This window comes from Ornithorhynchus anatinus, chromosome 4 (genome assembly GCF_004115215.2).
Source record: "Ornithorhynchus anatinus isolate Pmale09 chromosome 4, mOrnAna1.pri.v4, whole genome shotgun sequence".
Lineage (NCBI taxonomy): Eukaryota > Metazoa > Chordata > Mammalia > Monotremata > Ornithorhynchidae > Ornithorhynchus > Ornithorhynchus anatinus.
Genome location: NC_041731.1, coordinates 135,408,310 through 135,420,808, shown reverse-complemented (window position 1 = coordinate 135,420,808; position 12,499 = coordinate 135,408,310). Strand labels below are relative to the sequence as shown.

At 52.3% G+C, this 12,499-nt stretch overlaps 1 protein-coding gene across 7 annotated transcripts in view; it reads left to right on the top strand.

Annotated features, from left to right (window-relative positions):
• NSD2 (nuclear receptor binding SET domain protein 2) overlaps window positions 1–10,498 on the top strand; it is a 104,209-nt gene extending 93,711 nt beyond the window's left edge. For 5 of the 7 annotated variants that reach the window (XM_029063146.2, XM_029063144.1, XM_029063148.2 and 2 more), the window contains exons 21-23: window positions 47–153; window positions 3,349–3,553; window positions 5,717–10,498. In XM_029063146.2, the coding sequence (XP_028918979.1) occupies window positions 47–153; window positions 3,349–3,553; window positions 5,717–5,994 (590 nt within the window). In that variant the 3' untranslated portion in view covers window positions 5,995–10,498. The remainder of the gene's footprint in view (window positions 1–46; window positions 154–3,348; window positions 3,554–5,716) is intronic. The other 2 variants (XR_005659975.1, XR_003758875.1) reach the window with 2 other exon arrangements.
• Window positions 10,499–12,499: the final 2,001 nt, after the last annotated feature.

Here is a 12,499-nt window from a genome sequence, read left to right as displayed (position 1 = left end):
CCCACCGGTGGTTAACATTTGCTATCCTGTTTTTGTTCTTGCTCAGGGACGGAGCTGACTTTCAATTACAACCTTGATTGTCTGGGCAACGAGAAGACCGTGTGCCGGTGCGGGGCCTCCAACTGCAGCGGCTTCCTCGGGGACAGACCAAAGGTAGGCGACACCGGCTGCTTCAGAAGCATCTGCCACGGCATCTGCCCCTGCCCCCTCTTCCTTTAAAGTAAATTCAAGGGTTATTAAAACAGGGATTTCCTGTCTTGGGCAACACTGGAAATTATGCTGGCGGACTCCTGTGTTACATTGTAAAAACAGCAGGGTTAATGAGAGAGAATCTCTACATTCAGAATCCTACCTTTTTGGCAAATTTACCTGGGCAGCTTCCCACACTGATTCTCCGCTGCTCCACTGGGCTTAATGGATGGCACGTCTCTCTTGGCTACTTGGTTGTCAATCAGTCAGTCAGCGGTATGTCTGGGATGCTTACTGTGTTCAGAGCATTGTACTAAGCGCTTGGGAGGGCACAACACAACAAAAACTCCTCCCATTGACTTTAAAGCACATCACCACCTTGCCTCCTCCTACCTCATCTCCGTACTCTCTTTCTACAATCCAGCCCACAAACTTTGCTCCTATAGTGATAACCTTCTCACTGTGTCTCTATCTCGCCTGTCTGGCCACTGACCCCTAGCCCATGTCCTGCCTCTAGACTGGAACACCCTCCCTTCTCAAATCTGACAGACCATTACTCTTCCCCCTTTCAAAGCCTTATTGAAGGCACATCTTCTCCAAGAGGCCTTCCTTGATTTAGCCCCCCTTTCCTTTTCTCCCACTCCCCTCTGAATAGCCCTGACTGGCTGCCTTTGTTCTTCACACCTCTCTCCCAGCCCCAAAGCACTTACTTACATATCTGTAATTTATTTGTATTAATGTTTGTCTCTCCCCTCCGGCCCCCAAGACTGTAAACTCGTTATGGCCAGGGAACGTGCCCGTTTATTGTCGTACTGGACTCTCCCAAGCGCTTAGTACTGTGCTCTGCACACAGTAAGCACTCAGTAAGTACGATTGAATGAATGAATGAACACAGCAGACTCATTCCATGTCTGCAGCAAGCTTACAGTCTAGGGGGAGGTTTGTTCCAGAAAGCCGAGGCCATTTGTTCAGGGCCCACTAAAGTGTGTCTTGGGACCTCCGGTCCTCTTCCCTTCTTGTCGCCAGCTAGTTGGGAATTGGATTGCGCAGCTGGGTGAAGCCCATTCGTCCGTGCAGACGTAGTCTGTGGATCTCCACTTTCATCTCCCCCTGCTCCCCCATCCCCATTTTGTGTTTAGTAATAACAATTGTCGTACTTGGTAAGCACTTACTGTGTGCCAAGGACTGTATTAAGTGCTGGGATAAGCAAATCGGGTTGGACACAGACCCTGTCCCACATGGGGTTCTGTCTTAATCCCCATTTTGCAAATGAAGTCTAGAGAACTGAAGTGACTTGCCCAAGGTCACACAGCATATAAGTGTCAGAGCTGGGATCAGAACCCAGGACCTTCTGACTCCAAGACCTGTGCTCTGTCCACCAGGCCAAGCTGCTTCCCTCTCCCCCAGGGGTTGGGTCCCCCGTGAGACCTTCCTCTTTGGGAGAGGGGTCCTTTCTAGAGAGAGAGAACGAGGGTATGACCTCGAGTTCATCTGGCACGGTGGATTTTTCCGAAGTTCTCCTTCCCACCTGTCTCCCTTTACCCCGGCCTCATTCCTGGGGTATGAGGAGCTTCTGGGAGGAGGAGCTGAAGCTCAGCGGGGCTAAAAAGGATCTTTGTGCTACCCGAACTGGGCTCATCGGGACCCAATGGTGAATCTTTGCTCGCCCTCTGAGCTGGGGCCCAGGCCGTCCTTAGCAGGCAGGGCACTTGGGGGCAACCACCTGCTATCCAGTAATTCCTCCTGCTGAAGTGTGGCAATCATTCAGTCGTATTTATTAAGCACTTACTGCGTGCAGAGCACTTGTGTAGGGTGCAATCTTGGTGTAGGGCAGCCCTTGTGCCCACTAGGAGTGTCCTCACCCTCTGGATCCTCTTGTTGAGGAGTGTGCAAGCTAACAAGATGCCCCAAGCATGCAGCACGGCTGCCGAGGTGCCCAAATATTGGCTGCATCATTCTCCCCGCCATCAAACCCTATCTGAAAGAGCAGCGTGGCTCAGTGGAAAGAGTCGGGCTTGGGAGTCAGAGGTTGGGGGTTCTAATCCCCGCTCGGCCTCTTGTCAGCTGTGTGACCTTGGGCAAGTCGCTTCACTTCTCTGGGCCTCAGTGACCTCATCTGTAAAATGGGGATGAAGACTGTAAGCCCCACAGGGGACAACCTCATCACCTTGTATCCCCGCCCCCCCAGCGCTTAGGCACATAGTAAGAGCTCAACATATGCCACACTTCCTCCAAGAGATCTTCCCCAACTGACCCCTCATTTCCTTTTCTCCCCTTCTCTTCCTGCGGTGCCTGGCACTTGGATTTGCCCCCCCTTTACTCACCCCACCCTCGGCTCCACAGGATTTACGTCCATATCTGAAATTTATACTAATGTCTGTCTCACCGTCTAAGACCGTAAACTTGCCATTGGCAGAGAACATGTCTACCAATTCTGTTGTGCTCTCCCAAGCGCTTAAGTGTGGAGCTCAGCACATGGTAGGTGCTCATGGATTGATTGAATAGGCTTAGCCCATGTCCCGCAGCTGCCCGTCCAGGGGTTGGTGTTTGTGTGTGCTGCCTGTCCCCTGGAGAGGGGAACCCTCCACACCCGCCATGCTTGGCCTTGACCGGCGGAGAACCCGGACCAAGGGGGCCAGAGGGGTTGGATGGTTGGATGACTCCTTGGCTGCACCACCACCCGCCCCCACCCCAGCCGGCTGTTTGCCGCTGAGCATTGATGGTGTGGCGTGGGGCCCCGGTGTGACTCTCCACGGTCTAGGAGTCAGAAAAAACTGACCTTGGCCTTGCAGGAGCTACAGGGAGCTTCCTGGGGTATCTGCTTACAAGGGGTGACTTCCACACTTGGAGTTTAGAAATGTTTTCCGCTCCAACTTGGTCTAAACCTTAAGAGCTTTTGGTTGGGTGGGGCCCTCCTTCCTCTTCCCAACAAGAGTTCCGGCTGATCACATCCCAGCTGGGCCTTTGGTCCTTCTCCGCAGACAAAAATCCCTTCCCTCTGTTCTTCCTTCTAAATGGAGTGCTATTCTTCCATTGATCTTTTGGATTCTTTTTGAAATACTCCCCTCTGCCCATGGAATGATGGTCCTCATTCTTGGGATTTGCTTCTGATTGTGTGTGTTTATGTATGTGTGTGTTTGTATGTGTTTCTACTTCTAGAACTCAACTGCTCTTTCCTCAGAGGAGAAGGGTAAAAAAACCAAGAAAAAAACAAGGAGACGTCGGACAAAAGGCGAGGGGAAGAAAGAGTCTGAGGATGACTGTTTCCGGTGTGGGGACGGGGGTCAGCTGGTGCTCTGCGACCGGAAATGTTGTACTAAGGCGTACCATCTCTCTTGTCTTGATTTGGTGAAGCGACCTTTTGGTGAGTTGAGGTGTGGTGAGGGAGGCTGACTTTTGGGTGGCCAAGGCCCTCCCGTCTTTCCAGACTGCTACTGGTCCAAACGAAGATATCCCCCTGTTTCTGATGCACAAGGCCCGTGCTGTGGTCCCTGGGCTGGGCTGGGCCAGGCTGGGCTGGGGGTGTCCCCAGAGAGTGCTTGTGCCCCGAGCCGCAAAGGCCCCCTCCCTCCCCTCCCCTAGCAACAGGGTCCAATTGTCTGGGCTACGTCGGTCCCCGCATTATTGCCGCGGTGCCGGTTCAGCTATTCCTCTTGGCCAATCGCTAGGGTGAGGACTGTACAATCTGAGCAGAGGCAGCCCATCTCCCTCGAGGTACTCCCAGGCTAAGGGAGAGGGAGACCAGGTAGTTCATCCCCAGTTTTACAGATGAGGTTTGGTGGGAGGGTGCTGGGCCTGTTTCCGCTGGCCGGCCTGGCCAGGAAGAAAAGAAAATCATCTCTGAAGCCTCCGAGCCTCCCACGACTGACTCCTTCCAGGAAATGGATGACGCCCCACTTTCAGGGAATGTGCTTTTGGCAGACAGGGTGTTGTAACCGGCCATCCGGAGATTGATGCCAAACTGGGATCCAGTCTGGCTGAGCCGTGCCCAAGGCCCTCCGACATCTCAAGTAGCACGGGTTTCGTGCCAGCCCAATGCTCTGACTGCTGCCACTGCCTTCCTTCTCCTTAGCGTGGGGCTAGGAACAGACAGTTGTGTCCACTGGAAATTTTTTTCTCACGGGCAACTCAGTGTTACGAACACTTCTGTCCTTTGATGCGCTTGACTAGCGTGTTTGCCCCAGAGGCCACTTGAGTCCAGTCAGTGTCTCTTAGAAGCGGGAAAGGGCAAAGGAGAAGACTGGCCAGTAGAAAGAACCACCCTGAGGGGCAGTGGAGGCCTCGGGCCTGACCGGGGCAGCCCAGAGGCTGCTCAGCCTATTGTTTCATGGGCTCCAGGGCCCATCTATGCCCAAGGATTGGGAGCTGCTCTCCCTCTGTGCCCAGGTGGCATTGTCTGGTGAGATAATCAGCATGGCTTAGTGGCAAGAGCACACACTTGGGAGTAAGAGGTTGTGGGTTCTAATCCCGCCTCCGTCACTTGTCTGTTGTGTGACCTTGGGCAAATTACTTCTCTGGGCCGGAGTTACCTCACCTGTAAAATGGGGATTGAGACTGTGAGCCCCACGTGGGACAACCTGATTACCTCGCATCTACCCCAGCGCTTAGAAAATGCTTGGCATATAGTAAACGCTTACCAAATACCGTCATCATCATCAATATTATTATTATGGGCTGTCTGGGTGGCTGGCCAGGAGAATGGTTCAGCTGGGCTGGGCCTGTTGACCTGCAGAAGCGAATTGGGAGCCTGCCAGCGGGGCTGTGGATCACCCTAGTGTCCTGTTGTGTGATGCCGTGGTATTGTGAGCCCGTTGTTGGGCAGGCATTGTCTCCCTCTGTTGCCGAATGGTACATTCCAAGCGCTTAGTACAGAGCTCTGCACACAGTAAGCGCTCAATAAATATGACTGAGTGAATGAGTGCCACCTGGCTCGGTCTTGAGCATTGCGATCCGTCTGGAGGCGAGTCTAGGCTTCTTTTCCCTGCTTTCAGCGGGGGTTGTGTCCATTGGCCCCGATCCGGCCCACAGGCTGCATTTGAGCTTGGTGCCAATCAATCAGTCACTATTTATCAAGCCCTTACTGCAGGTGGAGCACTGTACCGAGCACTACTCCCAGGGCCACGGGACCCTGCCCTTTCAATTCTTAGTGTCAGCCCTATCTCTGGTGTAATATGCCCCGAGTCTCTGATGTCTGTTATTAATAACAAAGGCCATGATTAGTATTATTATTATCATCATCATTATTATTATTAATTACTGTGCCAAGCATTGTACTAAGCAATGGGGTAGGTATAAGATAGGTCCCTCACGGGGTTCACAGTCTCTAGGTAGGAGGGAGAACGGGTATTGATTCCCATTTTGCAGATGAGGGGACTGAGGACCATAGAAGTGAAGTGACTTACCCAAGATCACAGAGCAGGGACGTGGCGGAACCGGGCTCAGAACCTGGGTTCCTGCGCTCCCTCCACCAGGCAGCCGTGCTGCGTCTCCAAGCCTGCTCTCACGGGGCTTTTCTCTTGGGTTTCAGGCAAGTGGGAGTGCCCCTGGCACCATTGTGACGTGTGCGGGAAGGCTTCCGTGGCATTTTGCCACTTCTGCCCCAATTCCTTCTGCAAAGAACACCAGGACGGGACGGTCTTCAGCTCCACCCAGGATGGGCGATTGCGCTGCTCCGAACACGACGGCGGACAGGAGCCCGCGAGAAACCCAAAGACTGAGAGAGCCAGCCCGAAGCCCGCCAAGTTCAAGCCCAAGAGGAAGAGACGGAGGGGTTGGAGGAGAAAGACTGAAGGCGGTAAACAGTGACAGACTGCAGCTTTCACTGCCAACACTATCTTGTAGATACAAGTGGGACTGTACCTAGGCCCGAGGAAGGACCATTTGCATATATAATAAATGTACAGGTTGCATTTGGGGGGAAAGCATTTTTCAATCCACTGAGCCATCTCCAGCAGCTTCTGCTGCTTCTGCACTGATCGTGAACCGTGACCTGCACGGTTCAGAAGTTTTCAGGACAAACAGAGCCTATTTCCACAGCATTACAGTCGCACTTGAATTTATAAGAATGTCAAAACTCCCTCCTGCTTTTAGCTTTTCTTTTTCGTTTGTTTGGTTTGTTTCTTTTTAATGGTTAGAGGTGAGATTCCTAAGTGGGCATCTGAAGCAATTTCCATCCTGTCAAGCATTGGGCCCAATGGAAAGGAAACTACCACCAGCTCCTGAGTTCCAGGAAGGGGGTCTTCGCGCCCCTCTCTTTCTCCTCCTCCTCCTCTTCCCCACTCCCTCCCCGCCCTGCTCGGGAGAGGTGGAGCAAGAGCCTGTTAAGGACATGGCCCAGCTGGCCTCCCTGGGGCTTCCGGGCGGTGCTCCACGGCCCTGGGGCCCTTTTCTGCCCATGACCCCTTCTCTGTCTTGGGCGGGAGGAGGAGCACCCTAGGATAGTGGCAGGGATTTAGTCAGATTTTTTTCCCCCTGAGCCTACCCCCCAACCCACTTCAGCCCCTGTTTCCAAATTCTAACTTTGAACTAAATCTGCAAAACACCTAACTCCCTCTCCTGATGGGGGACACCCCTCCAGTTGCCCCCTTCTAGGTATCCTCTGCCCACCCCTCCTTCGCAGGGCAATTTATACTGAGACCGCTTCTCCGGTCATTGCCTGCTGAAGTGGCCTGTCACTGGCCAGGCTGATATCTTGCCACACGGCAACCAGCTCCGGGGTCTTGCAGGGTCTTGGAGGGTCTTGGAGCCTGTAGTGGGTGTGGCGTTGCACAAATTACCCGGGAAAAGTACTGATAGGCGGCAGGGAGAGTTCAGATGGTTTTGCGTTGCCACTTTCCGCTCGTGGATTGGTATGACGGGGGAGGGTCAGTGTAGTGCCATCATGATCGTGATCGCTCTCACACATACACGTGCCTCCCCCCGCACACACACCTCCTCTCTCCTGCCTATTGTGTCTAGAATAGTGTAGTTGGACTTTAACAGTGCAGTTCCTCTGGGTAGCCCTTTTAAAATGAAGCATAGCTATATCATAAAAGTATATTTTTTCAAAAGTATTTTTTCAGGGTTTGATCAAAGAGTTAGATTGTAGGATTATTGATAACTAAAGCTATTTCCATCACCCGCAACCTTGTGGATCTCTCCGTCAGAAACTTGAATCGCTCCTGACTCAGACGTCTCCTTGCCCGGACCTTAAAATCCAAAAGCCGCCTTATCGTCCTGTAGCCCAACGACCGCTTCGGCGGGATTGTGGGTCATCATTCCCAGGTTTGGTCTCCCCCTCGGTCTGTCTGCCTCCCCTTTCACCGGGCCTCTTTGGGGCTGCAAGTAGCCATCATATCAAGTAGAAAAGGACCCACGGGGTGAAGTCTTTCCTGGAATTTGTACTGGCTAAAACAAGCCTGACACCTCCCTTTCCCCCAGCCAATGTATTATTCAAGCAATATTGAGTTTTCTCTTTCAAAGATGCTTCCTTTGCTAGAGTTTTCCTTGGTACTAGGAAGCATAGAAGAGATCGAGGTGCTTCGAATCCAAAGAGCTCCAACTCTTGCAGAGGGCTTTTTTGGCGGGGAGGGAGGGGAAGTCCCCATTTTCTGGCTCCGGGGATGGACGGAGGAAGGATGGCGGTGTAAAGAGGAGCTTGGGGTTACAGTGTTGGGGTTGGGCAGGTGAAGGAAGGAGTGCAGTGACCCCTGTTCTCTTTAAAGAAGAGCAAAGGAACAGGTCCTCTGGGGAGTCACTGCTGGCATATGTCCTTTCTCAGATGACCCCTGGAGTTTAAGTCTACAATGATGAAGAATCAGATGGTCTTTGGGTTCTAATTATGAATTACTATTGAAGTTCAGTGGGTTTTGAGAGTCTGTATGACTGTATATTTGCCTTGTGATACTGCCATGTACCATTAACTGTAATAAGTGTTTTCAAACCTTGGCACTGCCCCCTCAGTCTGGTGACTGGTTCCCATCTCAGGGCTCCCACTCGACCTGGTTGGGCTGGCTCCCCGGGTGGACCGTGAAGACCCCACCCGCTGCCTCGCAGGTGCTGGCCGAGGTCCCGGGGGTGTTGCTCCACAAAACGTTGGCACAGGGCTACGGGAAAACTTGAATGGTCTGCATTGCCTGGGTGCTCTCTATGTCCCCTGGATCGGGAGGCGGGGGCGGCGGCGGGAGCGGGGGTGGGGGGTGTCAGCTGGCCCAGCCGAACACCTTTCGTAAGCACTGAACCTTTTTTTCCAAGAGAAGTTAGTTTACTGTTGGTAACTGTGGTGCTGTTCCCCTGTCCCCTCCTCATCTCCCCGAAATAAAACAAAGTTTTGTGTCAAATGTTTACTTGAGAGACATTCTAGGGGCACCTAGGCTGGGGCTCGAGTCCCTCCTCGGACGCTTCATCGCCCTGGGTCTCCTGCTGCTCCCCGGATCATCTCCCTTTGGGCGAACCCCGGCTCTTCAGATGTTTCGGGAAGACCCAGACCGGCGCCGAGGAGAAATTGGTACGGCGGGAAGAACGGTGGTGGTGGTGTGGTCTGACGTCACCCATGGTGATCTGGATCAAACCAAGCCGGTTTCCACGGAGGGACAGAATAGCTTTCAACGGGCCGCAGCCGTGCCTCTACTGCCCGCGTCTTCTGTCTCTGAGCCACCAACGCCAAGCGTAGCATTGAGATGCCACCCATCTGCAGTGCCGCTCTGCTGTTTACGGATCTGCTCCGCCTCCTCTTGGCCGGAGGGGGTGGCGGGGCAGTGTTGGGGAGGAGGGGCGGGGGAGTCGTCTCGGCCGACTTGAGATTTTGTGATAAATTTCAGGCCAGGGTCCTCTCGTCCACCCGGTGGCCCCAGCGGCCTGACTGCAGGGCCTTGGGCTCGGGACCAGTGGACGTGGGCCGGGTGGGGAGGGTGGCGATCGGCAGCCGGGGCTCCGACTACCTGCTCCAAGGCTCCACAGGAGGGAGTTGTTTTCTCTGGCCCCTTGGAGTTCTCGAAATTACCTTTTTATAAACGTCCCATGTCTTAAGAAACATTAGTCTGTGTTGGATATTTTTGCCAACTTTGATTGGCTAATGAATACACTACTATTTCTTAGAATTAGATTTTTGTTTTCTTGATGAGCGAATATTCGAAAGTGTCAGTTAAGTGCCAAGACTCTTTGGATGAAAGGTTAACCAACTAACTAACCCCTTAAGATTGATATTCAGGATTTCCAAGTCGCCCCTCCCTCCTCCTGATGCAGCCTCGCCCCCCACCCCGCGCCCCGAACAACAGCTTCAGATAGGAAGGTGAAGAAATCCTAACAGTCCCATGGGTCCCGACTGGCAGGAGGAAGTGACCGCCAACAGAATCGATGGGAGGTAATCGAGCTTCTTCGACGGTCTTAAATCCGAAAAAAGGAGCTCACCCGACCAGTGGAGTTCCTGGGGCCTGAGTCTCTGGCGGGCATGTCACTTCCTTTGGCTAGCCGAGACCCGGGCAGGCTGCGAGGGTCAGTTTTCACATTCCTAGAATGAGCCGAGGTGGCCCGTCCGAGAAATTTTGAGATTGGGGGGATTCTGATGAGAACGCCGAGGAGCAGGGAGCTCTCTAAGTGGTCCCAAGTGATGGAGATGGTTTCCATTTGTGTTCATTTCCCAGATCCACTCAGTGTGTCGTGTGTTCCCTCCAAAACCTTTACAAGTACTGGGTGCCCAGGTTTTGGAAAGAATATTTACCTTGACGTAATGACTTGTGCCGTACACGCTATCCCCGTCTTTCCTTGCTCCCACCTTTTTCAGAATTGAACCGCCTTAAACTGAGGCTGACGGAATAGACCGGATCAATCGGTTGGCCCGTTTCCCTTCAGCCCACGAGCGTCAAACCTGCACGGTACTTCATGAATATGATGGTGAAAATGATGGTGATGATGATTCAAATGATGGTGAAACTGCTCTGTCCATGCTATTTAAACGGTGTTGGAATCCTATCCTGATGAGATGTGAAATGTGTCGTCGTTTAGAGTAACAAAAAGTTTCATGGTTCCTGTTCATTTTACCAAATTCCACATAAAGAAATGTCTAGTGATAGACAATTCCATACTGTAATGTCAGGTAATATGGAGAATTTTTGTCACCGATTTTGGTTTTTTAGACTGTAGTGTGTGAAATCTGGAATGTACGTTTCTAGAATACTCTGAGATTCTGTAGTTTTTTTAAAAACTGCTTTACTTGCAAAAAAAAATGGAAGAACAGCTTTTTTAAAGGGGAAACTTGTGTTTGAGAATTTTGTGTCATTATTTTCTGTATAAAAGTCTGAGCAGGTTTTCTTAAGCCTACTCTAAAACAGGAGTGCTTTTGAAGTTTTTCATCGTCTTTCAATACTCTAGTTAACTTTAGGGTTCTAGTGTTCTAACTGACCTAGTGTCTTCCTGCCAAAGAATATTACTGTAATGACAAGATTGTGGTGTTTCTGGAATACTTATTATGTGCCAAGCACTGTACTGAACACGGGTAAATACAGGACAATCCGGGGAGACCTAGTTCTTGTCCCACATAGGGCTCTTGGCCTAAGCGGGGAGGGAGAACAGGTGTTGAATTCCCCTTTCGACAGATGAGGAAATGGCGGTACAGAGAAGTTAGGCACCTTGCCTAAGGTCACACCGCAGACGAGTGGTGGAGCCGGTCTTAGAACCTAGAACCTGAGTTCCACCGACTAGGCCAGACTGCTTCTCTCTCTAAGTTTTCAAATGTCAAAGAAAGCTTGACATTTGGTCGGGCTGGTTGACAAACAAGTATCTTCAGCCTGAGTGTCATGCCAACACTACTGGGGATCTGAGGAGATTCTCTTTTGGGGACAAAATTTTTGAGGGACTTCGACTGGATCAAGTGTAATGGAGCTAATGCCCCCTCCCCACCTCTTTCTGTCTCTTTGCTCTGGAAGCTTCTTCACAGGGATGGGATGGAGAGCTGAATTTTGCCCATGCAGACTTGGCCACTGAGTGGCTTATCCGAGGCCTGTGGGCGCTTGGGTCCCCGAGCTGGTTTCTGCCGAGGCGGTGCTGCCTCCTTGTAGCCTGGGCATTGGGCTCTGTGTTGCCCTGCCCTGGGGGTCGGGTTGTCGGCTCTTCCAGCTCGGCTGTGTGCTCTGAACCCTAACCCTTCATTACCCCTGCTGACTGTCCTGCCCCCCTCTCTCTCCCTCTCTCTCTCTTTTTTATAATATTTAAGTGCTTACTATGTGCCAGGTCCTGTATGAAGTGCTGGGGTAGATTCCACCTACTCAGGTTGGACACAGTGCATGTCCCACGTCGGGCTTGTAGTCTTCATTCCCATTTTACAGATGAGGGAACTGAGGCACAGAGAAATGAAACAACCTGCTCAAGTGCACACAGCAGACAAGTGGCGGAGCCGGAATTAGAACCCAGATCTTTCTGACACCCAGTCCTGGGCTCTATCCACTAGGCCACACTGGCAGAGGCACCTATCTGGACTCCTCTGCCCAGAGGTTAAACAGCTGGAGGTTGGGCTGGGGGAGGGGGTTCCGAACCTGGGCCCGACAACTTCGGGGGCCCGGTCGGGGGTCAGAGCAGGTGCCGGCACCTCCCCACCCCCCACCACGGGAAATGGGAGTGGAGTGGGACCCTCCCCTGCCCTCCAGCGCCTTGGGCCACAACAGTGCGAGGCGCCATCTCCACCGTCTCACTGCGACTGTCGCTACCACACCATCATCTTCCTGCCGCTGCCACACGGCCTCCCCCAGCCCCGGGGACGGCTGGATGTCAAGGCCAAAAAGCCCAACCTGCTGAACAGTCCACGGGCCCGGGGTCAAGCAGCAGTGAGCCTGTCAATCAATGGGATTTAAGGAGCACTTCCTGGGGGCACAGCCCAGTAGTTAGCGCTTGGGAGAGGCCAGTACAGTAGAGTCAGTAGATACCATCCCTGCCCTCGAGGAGCTTGCAGTCCAGCAAGGGAGGCAGACATTAAAACAAGAACAGGTAGAGGAGGTGACAGATCTGTGAGGACGTGATGAGTAAGTGCTTAGAGGGTAAAGACTCCAGTGCTTAGGTTTTTTTTGTTTTGTTTCAAAGTATCTGCTAAGTGATTACCATATACCAGGCACTGTATTAAGTGCTGGAGTAGATACAAGGTAATTAGGTTGGACATAGTCCCTGTCCCACATGGGGCTCATGGTCTTAATCCTTATTCAGATGAGGTAACTAAGTCATAGAGGAGTGAAGTGATTTGCCCAAGGTCCCACACAGCAGATCCCAGTGATGGAACTGGGGTGACAACCCAGGTCCTTCTGACTCCCTGGTCCGTGTCCCATCCACTAGTATATGCTGCTTCTGG